This window comes from Eublepharis macularius, chromosome 10 (assembly GCF_028583425.1).
Source record: "Eublepharis macularius isolate TG4126 chromosome 10, MPM_Emac_v1.0, whole genome shotgun sequence".
Taxonomy (NCBI): Eukaryota; Metazoa; Chordata; class Lepidosauria; order Squamata; family Eublepharidae; genus Eublepharis; species Eublepharis macularius.
Window position 1 is genome coordinate 80,924,830 of NC_072799.1, and position 25,273 is coordinate 80,950,102.

Below are 25,273 nucleotides of genomic sequence, written 5' to 3' on the forward strand. Positions count from 1 at the left end.
TCTCTTGTCTTGAAAAGCAGGGTCACCATAAATTAGCTATGACTTGATGGCACTTTCCTCCACCACAGGATTCACACACCCCAACAACTGGCTTGGGACCAAACTACAAGTGACGAATGACACAGGTTGGACACTTGTCAGCTTCCCTCAAGTTTCGATGGGAAATGTAGGCAGCTTGGCGGAATGTTGGACAAGTGACAGTTGAAAAGTTCATTGGACAGCAGTCGGAGAGCCAAGCTGCAAGACCAGGATGCCTACATTTCCCATCAAAACTTGAGGGAAGCTGACTAGTGTCCAACCTGTGTCGTTTGTCACTTGTGGCTTGGCCCTGAGAGTTAAACCATGCGTATACCACAAAGCATTCACTTGCCTGCACCATTCCAGCTGCAGATTTGTGTATGGAAGCCGCTGATTGCATCACTGTGGTTGAACTAGGGGGGCCATTCAATTACAAAACAGTATTAGAGGTTCACCTACTGGAAAGCAGGTTATGCAGAAGGGTGCGTGTGTGTTAATGTTCAATGCGATTAAAGCAGCCACAAGAACATTACTATGATTTTACATATTTCATGAAGTATTTGAGTTTCCACTCAAATACTTGCAATGCAGCTGTGAATGGTTTCTTATTAAATCCTGTATTCCTCTAAACCTAGATTACGAGGTCTGTTTCCCAGTTGCCTCACAGGCATGTGAATTTAGAAAGGAAGTCAGCAATGACCCTAGAAATGACACTTAAAAGCCTTTTGAGGTGGAAATGGATCCCCCCACACAAGCAGGCGGTGCAGTTCCTGCATCAATAATTAAAGTTTGAGCCTAGGGCTAGGAAGAGTTTGCTTATTAAAAGCACCTCTGCAGATCCAGTTTCACTAGCAAAACTTCCCAGTGTTGGGCTTTGCTTAAGTGGTTTTCATGCAAGATAAGCCTTGTCGTACCCTCATAAGCAAGCTCTTCTCTTTTTTTAACAAAAAGGCAAAGATGTGCCACCTGTTTCTCAGCGTAACTACGGTAGTGGAGGTGGAATGGAAAATAGATCTCGTGAGGTAGAACTTTGCGGTTTCAGGCTACAAATCTCAGCAACAGTGTCAAATCCTTGGCAGCTTCCACAACTCTGGAGAATGACTCAAATCACCTTGTAGCCTTTTCCTATATTGTTTGTTTATAGCTCGTCTTTCTCACTGTGTGGATTACACAGTGTGAGTGAAAATGCAGGCACATATCTACATCAGCGGAGAGTACCTCATAGCACAATGTCCCTACTAAGGCATCTCTTCGAGCTTTTTCTTCATCGTCATCTCTTGCGTAGTCCCACATGGGACTGTGTATGTGCTGGCCAGCCATGGTGAGGAGATTTCTAGTTTTTGGACTCTGTAGAAAGGGCAGCTTCCCTCCCAGTGCCTTCATGGTCCATTCCTGCCCAAACAGCGTGCGCCTAGAGGGGTAATGCCCACCCATTCTTTCCGTTCCTTTTTCACAGCCATCAGGAGAGGTTCTTTCTGTCGGTGATCTATCTATCTTCAGAAGACCTCTGTTCCCTCACAATTCTTCTAAAAAGGAAAGAGAAAACGGTGCGTCTCAGAAGTTGCTCTTCAAAAGGTGAAACGAAAATGCCCCACACTGATGAATACAAAATATGCTTGCTCTGCTTAGGTGAATCGCACTATGTGGCTGGGTGTAAACACTGTCAGCGCTTCGCTCCAAAGGCCAGAAGCAAGTTGGTGCTTCCAGACTCACAATTGTGCTCTAGGAAAAAGTCTTATCTGGCTCCAATACCCCAGCAGGAAAGTTATCCGCTGTGTGAGAGCCCCAACCGAGGTCAGAAGCGCCCAACTCCTCGGTTCTGTCTGCGACGCCAGACAGTGCCAAGAGCCTCAGAACTGGCCTGGGAACTGATCTCTGGTTCCATCCATCACAGAGCACTATTTGTTGGATCCTCTAGCCAAAAGGCACAAGGACAAGACCAAGTATCAACCGAGTTCTGTGCTGTCCTCCTGCCACAAGGAGAGGTACCCTCCTTTGGATCTGATTCTGGACCCTGTTCCCTCAGCCAGGAGGGAGGACTAAGGGCCAAGCTACAAGTGACGAATGACACTTGAACGGCAAGTGAACAGACTCACGTGTATTCCTCCCTGTTCACTTGCGCAGAGCGCAAGTGAACAGGGAGGAATACACGTGAGTCTGTTCACTTGCCGTTCAAGTGTCATTCATCACCTGTAGCTTGGCTCCCTAGCACACTATCTCCCCCTCCCACGCCTTCATCCCATACAGGCAAGGAGAGCCTCTTCTTGCCAGAGGACGTTCCTCTGGGTCCAACCTACGTGCCACCCTCAGTTCTGAGAGGATCTATTGAGCAAGTCCGTCAGCTGCAACTTCTGGTGCCCCCCCATAATGTGGCCTACTCAACCAGCCGTGACCCCATCCCTGAGCCAGATGGTAACCATGGCAATCCATGTCGAATGCCTTTCCAGCTCCTCTGACTCTTGCCATGCCTGCAGTTCCGGTGCCTGTTCTGACACGAGTCCTCTGACTCTGAGGAGGAGGATGTTGCCTCCCCCTCTACCAATCTAGCCTCCAACTCATCACCGGAAGATTCTGTAGAGGAATCTACATTCCCCTCCCCCACAGACATTGATCGTCTTTTCGCAGAGCAGATGACCAGAATGCCCACAGCTCTAGAGCTGGACGTTCCAGCTTCAAAGCCCAAGAGTAAGATCCTGCAGGCCCTTTACTCAGAAGTCCCAGTGGATTGCTCAGCCAGATCGATGGCAACCACTATCGTGCCTCAGCACCACGCCTGGCTCAGGTCCACAGCCTTAATGCCAGAGAAGAGGGCCTAGGTCGAGGATTTTCCCTTTGGGGACCATCTCCTTTTTTCTGAAAAGACAGATGAGTCACTGTCTCAGATGAAAAAAAATAATCAAAGCAGCCAGATCACTGGACCTCATCAGGCCTCCTCAACACCACCAGACTTCAGGGTACAGATACCAAGGTCAGCAACAGCCGCATCAACAATACTGCCCCGCTAGATATTCACCATATCAGTACCAGCCCTCAAGATCCAATTTCTCCTCTAGATTTTAGAGTGGAAAATCTTCCACCAAGTCGAGGCCAAGGCATGCCCAGCAGCAGCCACCTAAAACTACAAAGCAAGGCCCTACAGCCCCATTTTGACTAACCGTTCCTCACCTCAGGAGCCCTTCTCTGGTGAGGGACAGATTGGTACCGCTCTGTCATATATGGGAAAGCATCATCAATGACTCGTGGGTCCTAGCAATCGTTCAAAGGGGGTGCCATTAACCCTTCGCTGAGTTGCCTCTTATGACCAGCTGGCACTGCCACAGCATGTCCTGCAGACCTGCAGTAAGCCATTGATGAGCTCTTGGCTAAGGGTGCCATTGAAATGGTGCCTGAGGGGACCCTCTTAAGGGGTTTTTATCTAGATACTTCTTAGTTCCGACGAAAGGACGGTGGGATCCAACCAATCCTGGACCTCTGTCACCTGAATAAGTTGTCACGGGCTGGGCCAGCCCAAGCAGGGTGGTGCAGGTCCAAACCTCGGTACCAAGTCCAGAGGGAGTTTCAGGAGCCAAAAGCCAAGTCAAAGCAGTGGTCAGAGCACAAGCTAATGCCAGAAGTGAGTCCAGAGTCCAAGAGCAAGGTCAGGTACAGTCCAAGGTCAGTTACCGGTAGTGTCAGATCCAACAGTAGGCACAGGCAAGGTTCACAGAGCACGGAGTGGTTGCAGGCAGTAGACACATTGCTTCCACGCCTGGCTGTTGCTCCTGACTGGCTTTTATAGCCAGGCATGGTTTTCAGCCAGCTGCTGGGGCTCCATCCTGAAGCTACTCATCATCACTCTCCAGCAGCTGGCGTCGGCTCAGGAGACAAGCACTGCGCCGTCTCTCCTGCAGCTCCAGTCTCTGGCGCTGTCTGCGGCGTTCTCTGGGCGTGGGTGAACCTGAGGGGGTGGAAGCCCCTGGCTGGGCTTCCCCTGTGGTGCTGGCAGTCCCTGACTGAGCTTCCCCTGTGGAAGTCCCTGGCTGCACTTCCCCTGTGGTGCTGGGGCTGGAGAGTACTGATAGCTCTGCTTCAGCTGCTGGCTGTAGGCTCCGATTAGCCAGCAGCTGTGGCTCCTGATTACCAGCCTCTGCTGAGTCAGGGCTGGCTGCATGGAGCTCCTCTTCTCCTGAGGAGTCCCGGCTGGCTACACGAAGCCCCTCTCCTCCTGAGGAGGAGTCCTCGCTCTCACTGAGCCCAGGCTGGGCCATGACATAAGTTTTCGAAGGCTGAGAAGTTTAAAATGTTAACAATATCCAAAGTCTTGCAACTGTTAGAATTAAATTTTGGTTTGTTGTCCTAGATCTTAAGGATGCTTATTTTCACATCTTCATTCACCCTGATTATAAAAAATACTTGTGCTTCAAATGCAGGGAAGCTTATTGCCATTACACAGCTCTACCCTTTGGCCTAGCTTCAGCCCCAAGAGCTTTTACCAAGTGTATTGCTGTGGTGATCTCTCACTTAAGGACCAGAAGATGTGCCAATCTATCCGTATATGGATGACTTGCTCTTGGTAGCTCACCGGTCCCAGCTGCTTGTGTACCTGGACCTCACTGTTGACATGGTCTCCAAACTAGGAATCCTGATTAACTGGGGAAAGTCCACTCTTGTACCAACCCAGTTCATTTCCTTTCTTGGGGGCAGATTGGATTCTGTAGCCAGTAAAGCTTTCCTCTCAGAAGAGAGGATTAGTTCCTACGCAATGTGGTGCATCACTTTTCCAAGGTGGGCTACCATTTTCATGATAGAGAAATTCTTAGGACTAATGGCCTCCGTAGTCCACCATAGTCTCATTTGTGTGTCTCTATATGAGACAGCTACAGAATTGGTTTGTCCAGAGGTATAACCCCACTTCGCACTCTCAGGGTTTTAAGTTCTCCATACCCAGATCGGTCATTAAGTCTAGCCTGGTGGGATAACCTAGCTCGAGGTAGTCCCTTTGGGACACAGATACAAGACATCTCAATTATGACTGACACCTCCCTACAGGAGTGGGAGGCCCACTACAAAGACCTCTCATTATAGGGTGCATGGTCTCCCTATGAGACCTGGCTACATACAAATGCACTAGAACTGAGAGCCATTCGTCAAGCCTTACTTCTTTTGCAGATCTTGCGCTAAGCAGGATAGTTCAGGTTCTTACAGAGAACACTACTGCCCTCCATTGGTTAAAAAAACAAAGGGGGAAAACCTCACTCATACTCTGCTCCAAAGCCACAGTCTTGTGAAAATGGGTGATCAACAACGTGTCCCTCCAGGCTGTCCATAATGTGGGCTCAGAAAAATGCAGAGCACATGCATGCGGCAGAATCTTCTTGCCACACCACAAGTGGGCCCTGTCAGAGAAGTACATTATACCAGTTTTTCAGAGGCGGGGATCTCCCAAGGTGGATCTCTTTGCCACTTCAGCGAATGCCAACGCCAAAACATTTTGTTCCCTGGCAGGAAGCGACCCCATCTCTCTCAGGAATGCCTGTAGTGATCAAGTGGAGTGCAAGTGAACAGGGAGGAATACACGTGACGTGAGTCTGTTCACTTGCCGTTCAAGTGTTATTCGTCACTTGTAGCTTGGCCCTAAGCTTCAAGGAAACTATTTTGCCTGTTACTCAAAGAGTATTCTGTTCGACCAACCAAATTTTACCTCAGTGCTTTCATTCCCTGACTGCCCTTGATCAGTCCCTGCCTGTTCAATAAAGTTATTTCTTTGAACATTATACAATCTCCAGTGCCATTTCCAACAACGCAAAGGAAGTTGGCTCATGCTTTTCTCGCATCAAGTTTCTAGGCTGGGCTAAAAAGCCCAAATTATAACTGCTTACCAGAGTGGGACAAACAGACTTTCAAACCATGCTACTTGGGGCTGCTCAGCCAAGGAGGCAAACTTGAATTTGGACAGGAAAATCTGCCTTATAGTGGGGGACTGAAGGGGCATCCGTCATATTGAGCTACTGCCCCTGTGTGAATTGGCACAAGTTCCTTTGGAGACAGAAGCTGGTCTGTCTCTACACTCCGTTTCCCTCTCCATATCAGGTCTCTGCATGACTTCCACCCTCTACAGGACAGGGTGTAAAGTGTTCATTTCTCCCCCTCTTTTGTTTATTGATTAGGTGTTAGGTGTTTAGTTTAGTATTGTGCATGTGTGTGGTTGTGTGTGCTTCTCTCTATTCCCTTGCTCTATTGGTTTCTCAAGAAAGATTTACATTTTCTGGCTTCCATCTGTTTGCTTTGGGGAATCTCCCCTCTCCAATATGAGGTGCTGCCCGGATCTGAGACGTCAGTATACATCGGCAAGATTCCATGATTTGCCCAGTTATACATGTCTGTACTTTACGCTTAGAAGGGGGACACTCCAACTGTCAAAGAGCAGACACACGTAGACTATTTGGGTAACATTATGACTAGGACATATTTGCTTTTGATGCTGTAACTGCAGAAAGGCCTGTCCTTGTTGAAAAGGGAGGTATACACTAAAACTTAACTTGATTTCCTGGAATGGTTTATGATTTCAAAGTAAGGTTGTTTTGCTGTGATTTGGGCACCATGTTGAGAAATGGCTGGCTTTGCGTTATCTTCCTGTTACCTGCACACTTTCGGATGAGATAGCAAAGAATGTGGTGATCAAAGACTGGAACTAAGTAAAAAAAAAAGAAAGAAAGAAAATGTTCTTGAGCTACTAAATAATGCACTTTCATTTTGCTGGTGTGCTTTGTTCATTCCTGCTATCAGTTTTTAGAACAACAGAAGAAATATGAAACCTCGCCCCTCCTCTACAATATTCTGCAGATGCTCGTCTTCTGAGGTTTCACATTTCCCTGTTTATAATCAAGGTACAACTACAGAGAAATGCTAAGCTTTCTCCTGTCTATCAGGACTATAGTAGGATAAGTGACTCTCGCTGTGCAATGAAACCTCTGTGATAGCAGCAAAGCAAGCAAGGAAACTTAGATACTAACAATGCAATCCTAAGAAAAGTTACTCCAGTCTAAGCCCATTGATTTCAATGGGCTTAAACTGGAGTAACTCTTTTTTGGATTGCATTGTGGATGTAAGATAAGATCTTGGTCCTAATTGGATTTCAGGGATTTTCTGCAGAAATCTCAGTGATTCAGAAGTTCGAGGGATTCTGTGTCATGGAGATTTGGTACCAAATTTCAGCTTACTGTGGAAAATCTTGCAGTCTAATTGAATGCTGTGACAAATACTGAACTAACTTTGCTTGATCAACTTTCTTTGGCCACATTCTTACACTGAGCCGAAATGATTTGGGGGCCATTGCAGAGCGGCTCCTTTCTGTGACAATGAGATAATGGGAGAAACCCCACCCGAAGAGCTGGAGCACGGGCTCCCCTTACCATCCCACGTGGCCCAGGACTCTTCACATTACCCCAAAGATGCAGGGAACAGCCATATTCACTGGGGCCGTTTTCACACTGCTTTCCAGCCATGGAACATCGCACCAAGCTCCCAGAACAACAGTGTCTTCCTGGCGCGATTTCGCTAAGAAGACTGCCATCCTCGAGCGAAATCACACCAGGAAGACGCTGTCATTCCGCGAGCTTGGCACAATGTTCCATGGCCGGTAAGCAGTGTGAAAACAGCCTAGATCCTGCACCATTATACATTATGGCTTGGCTTTTTTTCTGTATTGAGATGCTATCCATTATATTATGTGAACTTACTAAAATGCATAATATTTTCAGATCCTGTGGAACATAGGCCGTCGTCACACAGGCTTTTATTTAGCGCTAAAATGGCGCTATTTCCCAGCAAACATCCACCTTATTCCAGCACTGTAGCGATTTTCTCTCTTCTGCTTTGTGCTTGATAGTCGCGCTATTTTGTGCCTCAGTGTGAATGCCTCACATCGATGTATTTCGCCTCGCAACGTCCTATGCCCTCCCTTCAATCCCAGAACCCATTTCTTCCTGCGACTCCCCTTTTTTAAATTTTATTATGTCCTTATAACGACATAACACAATGCAAACTTTCTGCTGAAGTAAAAATGACTCAATCGCCACGGCAGAATCTTCAGCGATGGGGATCACGTCAGACAGGGAGTTTTCTGCGGGCAAAGGGCTATTTATATAATTTCAAAGTTGGGAAAACAAAAGGGTCGTAATGTTTTGCTCTAACGGAATGTTTATATGCTGTTATTCCGTTATAGCGGAATTAAACGCCAGAATAATTTTAAAAAGGGGGAGGAGCTGCTTCTGCGCGGTTAGAGAGAACAGAACAGAGTGCTTCGGTGTGGACAGCTGGTGGCGTGAAGAGCCGTTAGGTGACCCAAAGAAATGTTACTGTGCTGATATCAGGTAGGACGCTATATGCTGTAAATTTAACGGAAGAGATGCCCGTGTGACGACGGCCATGGAAGAGCATTTGGCTGAAGGAGGGGATTAAGTTTGGGTACCTTCCTTTACACTGTCATAACGTCTCCCATTCTAAATTCCTTTTCTCCTTTGTTAGAGGGATGATGCTAGTTAATAGCAGTGAATGGTAACAGTGTGCAAAGAAGAGTCAGAGTTTAATTGAGGCTGTTTATTTTAACCATCCCTAATGCAACCAGCTCAGGATTCTTTCATATTAGCTAGCTGGATTAGGAACTAGTGTTTCAATTGGAAACAGATTTCCAGGTATAATTCCCCTTCATCCAATTGATATGAAATTCTCAGGGATTGCCTTCCCCGCCAAGAAAGGCAACAGAAGGTATTCAATTAAAATTCTTGTTTGCAGAGTAGGAACACAACAAAGAGGGAGAGTAACGGCTAAACACTATAGTGAAAAAAAGAAAAATACCACCGTAACTATCTAACTGCTTGCACTCTTCACTCTCAGTTCCACTTTTTAAACAAACCAATAGAATATATAGCCACATTTCAATGCGTGTTCATATGCAAGTGAGGTAACAACACTTTTCCAGATACACAGTCATAAGAGGATCACCCGTATTATAATCGTTAAGTATATATGTAATGATTTCAAGAAATGGGTGCATGTATCTTTAAATGCCTGGTTTGAGCTAGGTGAAGAGTGGGGGTGAAAGAGAGGAATGAGTGAGCGATATGATTGGTTGACTGAGAGTGTGGGCGGAGTGAATGCAGTTTAGACTGGGGGAGAGAGAGAAAGGTTTCAGTCAGAGGAAAGCAGGCTAGCCGAGTGCTGCCTGAGCATGTGGAAGGATTTCTGAGAGAAACATAACCAGTGTGGAACCTGAACTGAGCATGTTTGTGAAAGGACACTCAGTCAGGGAAAGAGAGGCCAGCTGTGTGCTGCCTGAGCACGTTTAATATTCCTGTGAATGAGAGTCAGAGAAAGAGAGGCTAGCTGTGTGCTGCCTATATTTGAAGTATTTGTGAGAGAACTATTGAATCTAGTGAAGGGGGCTAACTGTGTATGAAGCCTTAGAAGAGATCTGTGTGAATGAGTTTATAGGAAGTAACTTTAAGAACTAAGAACTACTTTTATGAAACCAATACGCTTCTTGACTAAATAAAAGTTTATTTTTGTTTTGTTATATCCCAGTGTAGCTGTCGTTGCTATATCCCATTCCTATCCTCAGGGCCACATAGAACCACGAAGGAGCCTGACGCTTAGGAACGTTACCAAAAAGGGAAAATTTAAATAAAGTATCTTGGAACAATATATTCCTGGTGGCAGCAAACTACCCAGAGGGTGTAAGGGAAAGATTAAAAGAAACATCTACCCCAAGGAAAGGAAAGGTCATAACAAGATACAATTCTATTCAGGGCTTTTTTTCTGGGAAAAGAGGTGGTGGAACTCAGTGGGTTGCCCGCAGAGAAAATGGTCACATGGCTGGTGGCCCCGCCCCCTGATCTCCAGACAGAGGGGAGTTTAGATTGCCCTCCGCGCCGCATGGCATGGAGGGCAATCTCAACTCCCCTCTGTCTGGAGATCAGGGGGCGGGGCCACCAGCCATGTGACCATTTTCAAGAGGTTCCGGAACTCCGTTCCACTGTGTTCCAGCTGAAAAAAAGTCCTGATTCTATTAATCAGTCCAGTAATTTATTTTTATATAGGAGAAATTCATCATTCCAGACACTGTCCGATGAGGGGCCTAGCTTGTTGTTGGCCCGTTTCCCGCTGCTTTTTCAAGAATGTGCCTGCAACTCCTTTCATATGAATACAGGTGTCATGTCTACCAGTTATATTACCCAAAGGTTTCTCTCAAATGCATTTGTTTAAAAAGTGGAACTGAGTGTAAAGAGTGCAAGCAGTTAGATTGTTAGGGTGGTGTTTTTCTTTTTTTCACGGCAGAGTAGGAACAGGTACTTGTGAATTAACATGTGAGTGGTGAGTCTTGAGGGGTTCCTTTGCATTATTACTGGTTGTTTGTTTCTATGCTGTTAACATGTGGGTACGCTCTCCCTGTGAGCTCTGTATCCAAAAGTAAAGGGAGAATGAACCCCAACTCATCCCGGGCTATAACTTGGCACTATTCTTCATTTACGTCATTCTGAATTGTGTATTTTTTCCTGTATGTTGTTTTAATCTTGTTAATGTACTGTTCTACTGTTCATATATGTATTTTATATACGTGTTTGCAATTTGTATTTTATATGTGTATTTGAAATTTGATGTTGCTTTGTCAGCTGCCATAAGTCTAATAAGATAAGGCAGGATATATAAAAATTAACTAGAATAGGACGCCTCAGTTCTGAGCAGGTTTAAGGACTGGTTTTGAAGCCAGAGAATTCCATCACTGTGAATGCGTGTGAAGGCATGTATGAGAACCCCTTCAGTTTCATTCTGACCTTACATTCCTAAAGATCTGTGATAAAGACAACAGAAAACCTTCCTTCTAGTGTGGGGCAGATTGTGGCAGTGGGGAATTCAAAGTGAATTTGAGCCTCTTTACCCACATACTTTCCCATTGGTCCATTGGTATATTATACCCAACATTTTAAGCCCATTTTACCATATAATCTTTCACACATTCTTCTTCCGTTTCAAATTTCAACAAAAGTTTGACCATTTTGGAAATAACGTGTTCGTCATTTGTACAAAGCTCTTTTTCAAACTGTCTTTTCGTAACAAAAACCCCATAATATTTTATTTGATTTAAACCTTTCTAGTACCTGTGCACAGAAAAAACATTGTCATTTATAATCTTTAGCTATTAGAGCTTCTTTTATCTTCAATTTACAGTCTCCTCATGAGAACTCTAATAAATCTCCATAAATCAACCATCTCTGTTTAGTTGTCATTTCACCTCTATAAAAAAGCTTCCTCTGTTGAAATCCAAAGCATTGACTTCTGTGATAATCTCAGTTTATATTTTTTCCAAATTCTCAAGATGGCTCTCCTAATATAATGATTTTTAAAGTCTATGTTGATCTTTACTTTATCATACCACAAAAAAGCATGCCATCCAAATATCAGGTCATGACCTTCCAAAGTTAAGAGCCTCTCATTTCTCAGAAGCTACCATTCCTTCATCCACATGAGCCATGAGGCAGCAAAATACAACTTCAAGTCCAGCAAACCTAAGCCACCACTCTCCTTCGCATCTTGTTACATTTTGTATTTAACTATTGTTTTTTTCCCTTGCCATATAAACATTGAAATATCCTTTTGTCTGTTTAAATGGTACTTCTGAAGTTAAAACAGGAATTGTTTGGGGAAAAAATAACAATCTAGGTAAAACATTCATCTTGATAACTTATATTCTCCCCAACAAGGACAACTATACTTTATCCCATCTTAACATAGCGTTTTAAATTTCTTTCCATGTCTTAGCATAGTTATTTTGAAATAGCATAAAATTCAGCCCCGTCAGCATGATACCAAGATATTTTTATCTTTTTTTCAATCTTGAAACCTGTTATTTTCATCCATTTTTCCTGGTTTTTAGTATCCATATTTTTCATTAACATTTTTGTTTTCTGTTCCATTTATTTTAAAACCTGCCAAAGTACCAAACTCTTGTCAACTTCTCCATCAGTGTTTCGATTCCCTCTAGTGGATCTTCCAGGATTAAAACTAAATCATCTTCAAAGGCTCACCAGTTATATGACTCTTTTTAAATTTTTACGCCTCTGATTCTTTCCTCCTATCTAATGTCTCTATTCAAAACCTCCAACACCAAAATAAAAAGCAGCAGTGACAGTGGACATCCTTGACGTGTTCCTTTTTGAATCTCACATGGTGTCGTGAATTCTCCATTAACAATAATTTTAGCAGTCTGTGAAATGTAGATTGATTTCACCCATTTTATAAAATTCTCCCCAAAACTCATCTTTTCCAAAATTTTGCACAAGAAAACCCAGTTCAAATTGTCAAAGGCCTTCTTTAGTACAGCTTTTTTAAACAACTGGTAAGCCAACGCTATGGCAAACAAGCTAACTGCGTCTTAGACCTTATTTATCTGAATGCTCTTTTTTGTTTGTTATGCAACTCATTAAACAGCTTTCCAGTTCATAATTATTTGTATCCCCCTGCCTTTTAAAAACGGCCCCTAACAGCTATTTTAATCATGCAGGACCAAGGGCTTCAAAATGCCTTTATGATCACAAAAGGGTACAGATCAGGTTGTAAACCCTGCAAATTTTATGCCATTAATCAAACAGCACCCGTTTTCTAAATTGTCCAATGAGAGTTAATATTTTACATTTTGAAACTCTGGTGTTTTAAAATTGCAGAGATGAGACATTTTCTCAGCCAGAGGTCCTATGAGAGAGACCCCCTCCTGCTTCTTGGCTGTCATCAAGGCTGTTAATAATCGAAATAATAATAATGTAAAATATGCATCTGACGAAGAGAGCTGTGGTTCTCGAAAGCTTATGCTACAATAAAGTTGGTTAGTCTTCAAGGTGCTACTGGACTCTTTTACTATTTTGCTACTACAGACTAATATGGCTAACTCCTCTTGAATAATGTAGGGACTGCACAGCCTGAGTTTGCAGCAATGGAAGCCACAACTACTGTTGTCCCGGATAGAAAACAAGGCATCGCCCTGACAGTTTTATGCAAACCACTACATTTATTATCTTGTGCAGCTACCCGCAGCGAACGCCCCTGAAGAGAAGCCATTAGGAGCAAACATCTGGTTTTCAGAATGACACACACACACCTACTTTTTGGTAATGCCAAGTGGAGAAAGAGCAAAAAGTCTCTCTGGGTCTGAAGAAGACGCCTCTCTTCCTATTGCACCGCTTTTCAGGATCAGAGGCAGAATTCATTTGACCCCCATATGCGGCATACCTGAAATGACTAACATGTTCTACTCGGAGGAGAGTCTGGCTTTCTGGTACATTTTCAGTGAAATCCTAAGCAGAATTACGCCAGTCTAAGCCCATTGATTTCAATGAGATTAGACTGCAGTAACTCTGTTTAGGATTGCACTGTTAGTGTAATGAAGAGAGGCGAGGCAGTCTCGGGGCTGCTTCGGTGGATCGGAGCCCCGAGGTTCTCCCACTCCCTGCCAGGCCGAGCAAATAACTCCGCGTGGATCCGAACGTTGCAGCCGCGTGGGTCTGTGGCAGACGAGCCCCTTCCAGACCGGACCCGACCCCTGATCCGAACGGGTCGCCTTTTGCTGTCCTTCAGCCCCGCACGGTCCTTTCCTCCCCCTGCTGTCAAAGACACGACGCACCACCGGCCCCTTCCCTCTTCCCGGCGCCCCTGGGTTTGAACGGACGAGCGAAGTAACGAAGGGACGAGCGAAGGAGCGACGCGCCCGCGCTTGTTCCGCCCGAGCCCTCGGGGCGGCGCTGTTGCTGCGCTGCCGCGGCGGGGATCCGGGCCGGGCGCGGAGAGGCTATAAAAGCGGGCGGCCCACGCCGGGGAACCGAAGGGGCGCGGCAGGAGCGGCCGAGGCGAGGGACGGGGCGCCGCGGTGGAGCCGGGCTGCGGGGCTCTCCCGCCGCAGGGGCGCCCCGGCCAGCGGCATGCGCGGAGGCAACGGGAGCGGCGCGGAGGGCGCGCAGCAGCCGCGGGAGGCGCCGTCCTCGGGCCGCCCGCCGGGGGTGGCTGCCGCCCTGGCCGCCGTCCTGGTCGTCACCATCGCGGGGGACGTGCTGGGCAACCTGCTGGTGATCCTCTCCGTCTGCAGGAACAAGAAGCTCCGCAACGCGGGTGAGGCGCGGCCTGGACGGGGGCGGCCCCGCGCTTGCCTTCGGGCGCAGCGTCGCTTGCGGGGCAGGACGGGGCAGCGTGCCTGGGGAGGCCCCCGGGGGCTCCCGAGGCCGGGCGGAGGCGCCTCCTCTGGGCTCCGCAGAGCGCCGCGGTGCCCTGGCCAAAGGGTTGCCAGCCTCCAGGCGGTGACTGGAGATCTCCCGGAATTGTAACTGGTCTCCAGACGACGCGGTCTTCTTCCCCTGGAGCAGGTGGCTGCTTTGGAGGAGGGTCTCTACGGCATTATATCCCGCCGAGGCCTCTTCCCTCCCCAAACCTCAGCCCTCTGGGCTCCTCCCGTCTCCCGGAATTATCCGACCTGGACCTGGCAACAGCTCGAGGCAGGTGGGACCGTTTTCCGCGGCAGAGAGACGCGCCGCTTGAGTGCAGGTGCGGGCGAGCCTGAGGCTGGCCGCCGGGGAGTAAGAAGCAGCGTTAGGGATGCAGCCCAAGCAGCGCCCTGTCGATGGACCCAGAAAGTTCTGTTCATGAAATAAACGGCCCCTGTTGCAAAACTGCCAAGTGCTGCCTGAGAAATGGCTTGGCGGTAACCTCAGCGGGGCTCTTAAACTGCACTTGCCTTCTCTTCCCTGTTTTTATGACTGAAACCGTCTGATGGCTAAATAGATTTTTGTTTGGGGGGGCGGGTTGTGTTAAACTTTAGCTTTAACAGATCACTGGTGATCTCTGGTTCTTGTGTGTTAGTTTGACAGGCTTCCAAGTCATGCTGCCTTATCGTTTCAGACCAGCTCCCATGACCACTATTAAACTTCCCCCAAACAGTTTTTGCAGGAGAAAAAAAACTTGAGAGAAAGGCAGGCGCGCTCCCTCTCCCACGGCAGCTTTCCAAGCCCATTTTCACTCTCTCTTTTTTAGAGAAGCCAAAGTGGTGTGTGTTTGGGAGGAGCATGGGTTGGCTCCTTGCAAAAGTAGCATGTGTAATGACGATGAAACAGGGACAGAGAAGGGGCATCGCGTCACCCACCAGCTACGTTTTTTCCTCCAGGTCTAGCATTGTAAAGGAGAGGTTTCTACTCTTAATGTCTTTCATTGGCTGTGACACCCTGGGACGTTGACTCTCTTTGTGACTGTTATGCTTCGTACTTCAGTCCTGAACAGATTTACCCCCTTCAAAGTCCATTGAAGTCAATGAGTTTATGATAGTAGAAGTCAGTTAAAGATCCTGAGGAGAATTCTGAAAGGACTTCAGTTTGTATCTGGCTTGGAACTGTGCAGTTGTGCCACCGTTCAGGATTCTGTGCGGTCCTTGAATACATCTGAGAATCTTTCTACACGAGATGCCTTGGTATCTGTTCATCAAGTGTAGGGAGACGCAGTGTTAGCCAGGGAACGGTAGTTTAAAAAAGAGCTGGTGGAGATCGCTCCTCAGAGGGTTTCATCTTCGCCTCCTGGAAGGCTCTGTGAATTTCACCTCTCCAGTCTAAAACTGTGTGGGATCACAAGCAGAGGGCAGCCAGGAATGGAAATGGGCTGGAGCTGCCTTCCAGAGCCGGGCTTGGACCTGGAGTGGTTATAATGGGTTGAAGTTTCCCTTCTGGCCTTTCACAGCCCCTTCACACAGCTCCTGTGTATAGCAAAGCCTTTGCCCTGCCACCAGCTCTGTCTTTTAAAACTACCCTTCCTGGCTACCGTTGCATCTCCCGACCCGTGTAATTCACATGTCAGATGTCTCGTGTAGAGAGACGGAGTCGTAAATCTGGTGAATGGGTTTGGGTCACAGTCTGGCATGAAGGGAAAAGAGTTCTTTATGTAATTACCCGTCAGTTGGGATGTCATCTGTCCAGTAAAGGGAGAAACACAGTATCCAAAGGCTTTGTAATTTGCAGCAATTCTGTTGTAATTTATTTCTCTGGAAGTTGATGTACAGTATCCTGTGATGGGTCTGAGGAATGAGAAACTCAATTAGCGGCTGCCTTTTGAAAAAAAAGTCGGAACATTCATTTGTAATCCTCTTAGAAGTGCAGTATGCGTAACATTTTTGCTGCGTGGAAAGCACACTAGCTGTTTAGGAGTCCTCGTGTGAGGTAATGCAGCAGTAGCTGGACACATGCTGGAGATAAGCAGTTGCTCTCAGGTTTGGAAGACATGTAAATGCAAGGGGGAATCCACATCTGGGATTATCATGTCTGACAATTTAAAGTATATTGTACATTATTTCCTTCACGGAAGTGTTTTATTTCTGTGAAAAAAAGTAACGTGAAGAGGCTGTTAGTGAAATCATTAAATGTACACAGTCTCCTGGCACGTAGCTACCTGCATTCCTGAGTCAAGGCATTAGACTGTTCTAATGAATAAACTTGAATCTTTCTAGACTCGCTAAGAGTCTCTCTGCACAAGACATACGGGACGCTCAAGTATAGGGAGACACAATGTTAGCCAGGAGGCATAGTTTAAAAGCATAGAGCCAGTTTGGTGTAGTGATTAGGAGCACGGGATTCTAATCTGGTGAACCAGGTTTGATTCCCAGCTCCTCCACTTGAAGCCAGCTGGGTGACCTTGGGTCAGTCACAGCTTCTAGGAGCTCTCTCAGCCCCACTGTAACAAGTTTCATCTCTCTCTCTCTTTTTTTAGAATTTAACGTACTCCAGGAGAAAAGTTCAGCCCCTGATGCTAGCAACTGTGATCCCAGCTGCAACGCAATGCGCCAGCCCCCTCATATATATGCAGAGAGGTCTTGCATACACAGACTGCCTCATTCAGTTCAAGAAAGGGAGCAGGTTTGCATAGAATCAACACAGAAATACATGCATAGATGTATTGCCTCCTTTGAAATGCCCCTGGGCAGCCCTTTGTGGCAGGAAGCATTCTTTAAGTACACAAGAGCTTCAATTTGTGGAAAGAATATATTATTTTTTTTTATTTCCCCTATGCCCCACTTCACTCAGCAGTAAAGACTCAAAATGGCTTCCAACATTCTCCGTTTTATTCTCACAGCAACCTTGTGAGGTAGGTTAGGCTGGGAGTGTGTGACTGGCACTAGGTCATTCAGCAAGCTTCCATGGCATAGTAGGGATTTGAACCTGAGTCTCCCAGAGCCTTCTCTAACACTCTAACCACTACAACACACGGTCAGGATGGATCAGGGTTGAAAGACTGACAGTGAAATCCTAAGCAGAGATACTTCAGTCTAAGCCCATTGAAATCAACGTCCTCTATGTCTTCTGGGCTCTAACTTTTCTATTATTTGCAGTAGATACATAGATAGAATGCATAAGGATTTTATTGTGTGGATCACAGTAGGGGGGGAATTACAAAGCTGGGTATGTTCCTTCAGTCTCAGCAGATCTTGTATACCTTAAGTACAGGTGTGATTTGGTAGAAAAAGAGCTGGAGGAACTCATTAGCATATGCCACATCCCTTGCCATCACCAGAAGTGTAGCATTAGCATAACTGATTTGCATACACCACACCCCCTGACATCACCTATCCTGGCTGTTTTGGACCCAATCCTAGCCATTCAGGGCTGAAATTGGGCCCAAAATGGCAAAAAAGGGGCTGAAGATGGCCGAAAAGGGGCCCAAAATGGTCAGGATCAGGCTGCTGCTGCGTGGGAGAGTGATCCACCACTCATCAGAGGCCCGATCCGGGCCGTTTCAGCCCCAATCCAGGCCGAAACGGCCCCAAATGGCTGAGAGTCAGGTGGGCGGGGCCACCTGACGTGACCTCTTTGGGGAACTGCCGGAACTGTGTTCCTGCGCGTTCCTCCTCAAAATGAGCCCTACTTAAGTAGCTCTTCTGATGGAAGAAGAGGTACATTAAGTTGGAGAAAGACTCACTAAACTAGCGAAAGGACTTTGCTGAATGCAATAGTAAGATACAGGTTATTGAGTCTAACTATCTTCACTTAACAGACATCTGTAAGTTGATGTCTCTTGTCAGGAATGATTCATTATAGCAAAACTTTGGAATGTCAGAGAGCATCATTCTTTTCTTTTGCTCAAAATGTATCTCTACCAAACTCAATGGATAGTTAGTTCTGTAGTTTTTTTACTTTTTCTCATTTTTATTGAACATCCTTGCTGAAGGGTAATCATTGTTGAAGATAGGAATCTCGTTCCCATTAGTGACCTTGGAATCATCATCATATTTTTTGTGATATTATTATTCTTTTTCACACCAACACAGCTAGGAATGTTCTGCGGTTGGTAATGGCTTAACACAGGGGTAACACCCAGTGAAGCCGTTTTATCTGGCTTCTGGCAGCCCTGCCCAGTTATAATCACTAATAAGGAAGATGAAATTGTTTTTCAAGGGTTGATATGAAAAAAGATTCTACATTTAATGGAATGTCTGGCTTGGGTTTATGTGTAATAGATTAGGCATGTAATGGATCATGAGGGGTTTTTTAAATTCTATTTTTGCAAATTTAATACATACAGGAAACAAATCATAAAATTAAACCATAAAAAGGAGTAATCAAAACAACACTTAGAAAATTGTTACAGACCCAAGAATCACAATAAACAAGCCTCTAAACTTCATCGCAATACATTATGAGTTAATACATTAGGCATAGAAGTGGTCTGTAACTCTGCAATACTTATGGTCTTACCACCCATGAAAGGGTTTGGCTGTACTAAAAATCAGACCTGAGGCCCATGGGACACCAATTTGAAAGCAGTGCCCCCCCCCCCAAAATAACATGCGTAGCTATTCCTTACTTAGCCTCTTGTCACTTCTGCAGTTTCGTAGCCCTGTCTCTCTCACTTGACTCTATTCACACATTACTTCTAATTGAGCCAGGAAATGAGGGTCGGCACATGTGTCCATTTTCCTACACTGAAAATGTTTCCATGAGGGAAAATCATGGGCGTACAGTATATACACAGTAGCATGGGACAAAACAACATGAGCCTATTTGTGGCTTCTTGTCGTAGCCCTGCACTGTTAAACATGGTGAAATAGACATAACTCAGTCTATTGCACATCATGGTGGGTGTGTACTTAGTATGTGGAATAATGTTGGTGTAGAATGTCATTGCCTGTGATGAAGCCCCAAGAAAATGGTATACCTGGGTGTGCAATTTGTGATGTGGGAGGAGTGGTTCTTTTTGCCCAGAATGTATTTGTAATTGATTGATTGGGACCAGGTCAAGAAGAAACTACAGAAGGATTAGTGGTGCCAGAAGAGAAAGTTCTGGAAATTTAACTTATTAGATTTCTTGCCTGCCCTCCCCACAAACAGACTCAGAGTGGGTTACAACATTATATGATAGCACAATCAATTAAAACGGCAATACACAATGAAAGATAAAACACACAATTTCATAATTCCAATACAAAAGTTAAAACCACAATCTAAGATGTAGTATGTGATGGTTCACCATAATACATCCCACATGCTAGTATCATGGAGGTAGGGCAGACAGGTTGCCAGAATGTAAAACAAGTGGACCAAAGGCTGCTACAGAGAGGCCGACCAGGCAGTTCGCCCATGCCTCAACCACCACCATAGGCCCGGTGGAACATCTCTGTCTTGCAGGCCTGGCAGAACTGTAACAAGTCCCACAGGGCCCTAGTGTTGACAGAGTTCCACCAGGCTGGAGCCAGGACCAAAAAGGCCCTGGCCCTGGTCTAGGGGAATATCCTTGGAGCCAGGGATCACCAGAACGTGTTTGTAGACAGAATGAAGTGTCCTCTGGGGAATAGGTGGCGAGAGGCAGTATGTTGGTCCCAGTCCATTAAGGGCTTTAAACGTCATAGTTAATACCTTGAATTTGACCCGGAACTTGACTGGGAGCCAGTGCAGCTGACACAGAACAGCTGCATATTGCTGGTATTGTGATAACAAATGATCAAGTCATTCAGTAGAAAGGGGGGAGGTATTTAGAACACATTAACTTGATCCTTGCTTATCTATGTGGATGATTCTGTGTTTACAGCAATTTGCTACTGTGCAAGGATCAGGATCGGAGTGACAGGTTAAAAGGGGAAAAAATTAGTCGTTTAACAACATGACCCAGGAGATCTTGTGGCTCATCAAGTTGAACGTAGGCCATCAACGTCCAAGGGATCTCCAGCCTTCCAGGCAACCTTCGTGCTTGGGACTCCAAAAACTGGGGAGACGGATGTCAAACCTTAGCAAAACACAATGCTGTGGGTTCCGAGTTGAGCAGTCCTACAGGAGTGTCAGTTCTATGGATGACAGGCGATGGCAGACAGACCCCTGTACCCTCACAGCAAGCACTCCATGGTCTTGGTTGAAAAGGCTTTATTCAGGAATCAAATCAACGTTCATAGATATGTCCACAGGTTGATCAGAAGTTGACAGGAATGGTAAAATATGTAAAAAGCATTGTTCATATAGGCTCCAAGCACTCTCCCCCCTCCCAATAGGAAAACATAACTTTTGGCGCGAAGCGGTCCTGAGAACTCCCTAAAGAGTTTACATGCTTTGTCTAGACATAAGAGAGGCAACAGATTAAGAATGAAACACGGTTATTCTTCTTCCCCCTGAGAACCAGCAGGTTTACAAGGTCAGAGACGGAGCTTCAAAGCATAAGAGGTAAGACGCTCTGGATACAGCAGGCCTGTGAATACATGGCAAGGTATGGCATCAGCAATACGACATCAAAGCACAGCACAGAATAATGGTTCACAGCAACACGTCAGCTGAAATTAATGGTATGGAGGGGTGCAGACATGACAAGGAGAAAGCTGTAGCGTGCAATGACTCTTCAAGATCGAGCTTAACATTAGATGTCTTTGAATGTGAAAAGTATGCTAGATGTATTACAGTCCTTCACTAATTGATTATATCCTTATGCCTTCATTGCTATTCATGCAAAGAAAACAATATATCAAGAACAAAGGAACTAAACAGTTGTAAATCTCATTCTGTGGAACTGTAATGTCCTCAGTTAGTGACTAAATACTGCACACTGAAAATTGACTTTAAATCAACTTATTTCAAATTAATAGATATCCTTTCATTTTTTCCTATCTTTGTATTTCTTCAGTTTGGCACAGGTTGATACATATAAGACTGGGGAAAGCCCTCTTTTTCACATGTGGGTTTTTTCACTTTATAACGTATTCATAAGTAGAACGCAAGTTTGAAACCCTTCTGATAGCTAAGCTAAAGTGTTACCCAAAACGTTTCTTCCATGCTTGTTCATAAAAAGGGGGGGAAATGCTTTTAAAATATGAAGAAATTAGAAGAAACCACCAAGCAACAGACACTTCACTTCCACTTTTGGAGTGAGGATTTGAGACAAATGCAATCCTGCTTATGCACCATGCTAGCAGGTTTATACTGCTGCCACGTTGCCAGTAAGCTTTCCTTCATTGTGCGCGCCCGCTGAAATTTCATGTGTTTGAGGAGAAACTCATTGGACCAATGGATTTTTGGATGAAACATCCAAAAACACACCAATTTCCCCAACTCCCCTTCCTTTCCCCAACTCCCCTTTTGAAAAGAACAGTGTGTACAGGTGTGCACAATTTCCCTAATACTCATCTTAAAATGTACCTTCCCCAAGTATTCTTAGGGATCCATAAACATGGAACCCCATTATTGCATGCTGTAAAACTTGGCGGGTTGATGGTTAGAGGGAGAACTGTGTTCTGTGCAATTTTGGTGCTGTTGTGGGCAAAAACAGCTTCCCCAGAGTCTTGTTTCCCCACCCCCATTGAAAAGAACAGTATGCATCTGTGAGTGTGTGTCCAACTCCCACCTTGTGCATGCATAGTGGGACGAAACTCATGAAAATGGGGGAGGGGGACAAATGGATTAGATCCACCCGGAACAAACCAACAATGGAACGGAATTATTCTGGAACCCCCAGAAGTGAAACTGGAGTAGAAATATTCTCAGTGCACACCCCTCATTCTTCTGTATGGGCAGCACTTAAAGCACTTATTATCTTTTATGTATATTGCTGAATTTAACCTTTCCCTGGCAAAAAAAAATATATATAGTGATCAAGCAACAAACAAACGTTACAAAACCAGTGCGGGTAAGGAGGGCAGTTTTAGGTGGGTAGCTGGGTTGATTTTCAGTAGAACAGCAAGGTTTAAGTTCAGTGGCATCTTAAAAATCAAGAAGATTTTCGGAGTGTAAGCTATCGAGAGTCAGAGCTCCCTTCTTCAGATACCAGGAGGGCAAAGTCTTTTGAATGTGTGAGATTCTTCGTCTTTTTATTCAGGCCCTACTGTGGTACTGTACAGATATCACACCAGCTCCCCATGTTGCAAATCGAACACCAGTATTGGGATCACACACCCTCCTTCCTTTCATCTCAAGTTCAAATGTCTAGCAGATTTCTTTAGCATTATTTCTTCACTGTCACATGATCAACTGTAATCAAGGTCTCCTCTTAACCAGGGTTTGCAAATCCACTTCTAACTCTAGTTAGCGGTGGTGGTGGTTGGTGTTGCTACAGATGCAAAGTGTCGAAGAGGCTGACAAGGGAAGAGAAAGACAAGTTGCAGTGGTGAAAGACAGATTGAGGAAATGGCCCTCGGTTTTCAAATTTCCAAGGTTGCTCTGAGTTTGAAAAATGCAGTTTGCAGAGAATCAGAATTCTCTCTGTCCAATCCTTTTTATAAATAGTATTGTAAAAATGTATCTAAGCTATGCGATCAGCTGGACTGTACCACTTCAGAATTCAGGTCAGGAGTTGCTTATTGAAATACATTCTCATTAAAAAAATATTTATCTCACATAGAACTGTAGCATATCTTCTCCTGATGTGCTAGCTTTGTATGTACAGGGAGGGCTTTATGTAAATTCAGCGGAGCGTTCAAGACTTTGTGTACCCACCTCTGGTCTGGAATAGTATAGTCTAGAATGGCTACACCACGGCGTTCTGCTTTTTGTGTAGCTTTGCTCTCACTTTGAACTTTTGAACGGCAAATCAGAACATTCAAACCTACAACCAGTACAAGATCCTTCAGCTTGCAGGAGTGGATCTTGGTTTCTTGCAAAATAAAAGTGTTATTTAGGGTAGCAACAGGGTTTTTTTTCAGGGGGAACGCGGGGGAATGGAGTTCCGGAACCTCTTGAAAATGGTCACATGGCTGGTGGCCCTGCCCCCTGATCTCCAGACAGAGGGGAGTTGAGATTGCCCTCTGCACCGCCAAGCAGAGGGGCCACCAGCCATGTGACCATTTTCTCTGAGGGCAACCCACTGAGTTCCACCACCTCTTTTCCCAGAAAAAAAGCTCTGGGTAGCAATATAATAACATCACTGATGAAGAGTCTTCGGTTCTCTTTGTATAGGTATTTGTTATCAAATACCAGAGGCAGTGGAAGAATACTGTTCCAATCACGACACTTCCATCCACATTGTTCTTGATGGTTTGTTTTTAAATAGAATAACGGTTTCTGTCAGTATTTTAAATTGGCTTATTTTTTTAAAAAAAAATAGATTTTTGTTGCCGTTTTGAATTTTAAAGTAAGAAAGCTCTTGTCTTGTTACAGGTATCTTTTGAACTGCTTCCAAATGCCCTGAGGCAAAATGGAAGATACATGGTATATCTCAGTTGCCCTTCTGCAAGACCAGCTTAATAACACCCAGCCTCATGATGTGAAGGACAATGGATGGCCAATGAACATTTATGTTTCAGTCTTGCAAATACCATGTAGCAAAAATGGTAAGCAAATTTTGTGCGGCAGGAGCAGTGGAGGATACATCTGCATGATTAGTTGAATTTTGGCAGTTGTAGGCAAAAATGCCCCCCAATACATTTTAAAATGTAAATGTTTAATTTTATATTTTCTGGTCTTTCTGAAATGTGAAGTATCACTGTAGCCTATAATGAACTCCCCAATATAAAAGCAGTTAAATATAACATTACCATATGCCAACTTTTATGTGAAACGTGCCTTGGTTTCTGAACTTACCATGGAGTGAACTGATCGTCATCCGTAGTGATGAAAGATCTACCTACCTACCTTCTTTCCTTCCTTCGTTGCTGGACTGTACTTCTGTTATCCTTCACTTCTTTGAAATTATCATGGGATGATAGTCATATATTATGACAAAAAGATAAATCTACCTTCTTTCCTTCTTCTTTTACTGGGCTGTAGTTCTGTTATTCTTTACCTCTTTGCTGTTCTGCTTTTGCAAAAGCTGTTTGGACAATGACCATTATGGAACATTTTAATGATAGTGGTGATTTCATCACCGTACACATATATGTTGAGCTTTTCTTGTCATGGACAGTATAAATTACGCATTGCTAAAATGCAGTTTTCCAGCTGAGAGGGAAAAAATTCTAGACTCTTCTTGGCAGATTTTTTTCCTTCTTTACAATCTTTATTCAGTGGTAGTGCTGATCAAGGTATCACTTGATCACTCCATTCTTTGGTGAATTTTAGGGCACAGGGTGCTATTTTCTTTGACTTTAAAAAAAACCTGGATTTTATTATATATACATTTGTTACCGACTTTTCTACCTTTCTCATTGCACTCTGGAAATTGTTGCACCCAAAAGAAAGGTGCTGCACAGTCCAGTGCATGAATGATTTACTTCCAAGTAAGTGTGCACTGAACTGAAGCCTTAGTTGCACTTAAGCCTGTTAAAATAAAGATCCTCTTCTCTAAACAATTAGACCTTTCCAAAGATGTTCCGTGGAGATAAGGCAGATGTCTCAAAAATGGGTTGAGTGCTTGCTATCTGACTCAGGGCCCTGTGGAACCTATGGCTTTTTTGTGTTTGAATTTATTTCTATCAGAATTGTAGTTGGAATCTTGTCGTTCTGGTAATCTGATATTTGGGTTAATTTAATTAATTGTGGCTTACTACTAATACAATTGAGTTGGTAGGAGTTTTAGGAGTGTAAAAAACAGGGGTATTCAATAGTCACAGCAATATATTAGTTTGTAATGTGATCCCCTTTGCAAAAAGGGTGTTCTACTATAGGATACGGGATACTACTTAATCCGTATTTTTAAATGTTTATGGCTATAGCTAAACATTGAGAATATCAAGTAGGAATAATTTTTCTTTGAGCTTAATGAGTCTTAAAATCGCAGTACAAAGCTAAGCTTGGGTGTGTGAGGAGTGACAGTAGCAGCCTCACTCAGATAGAACCGATGTGTCCACAGATATCTT

At 44.7% G+C, this 25,273-nt stretch overlaps 1 protein-coding gene across 1 annotated transcript in view; it reads left to right on the forward strand.

Annotated features, from left to right (window-relative positions):
* Nucleotides 1-1,659: 1,659 nt before the first annotated feature.
* Nucleotides 1,660-25,273, forward strand: part of MTNR1A (melatonin receptor 1A) — a 63,780-nt gene continuing 40,166 nt past the window's right edge. Inside the window, exons 1-4 of the mRNA XM_054989657.1 lie at nt 1,660-1,711; nt 2,266-2,430; nt 4,524-4,666; nt 13,659-14,151. Coding sequence (XP_054845632.1) covers nt 1,660-1,711; nt 2,266-2,430; nt 4,524-4,666; nt 13,659-14,151 — 853 coding nt within the window. The remainder of the gene's footprint in view (nt 1,712-2,265; nt 2,431-4,523; nt 4,667-13,658; nt 14,152-25,273) is intronic.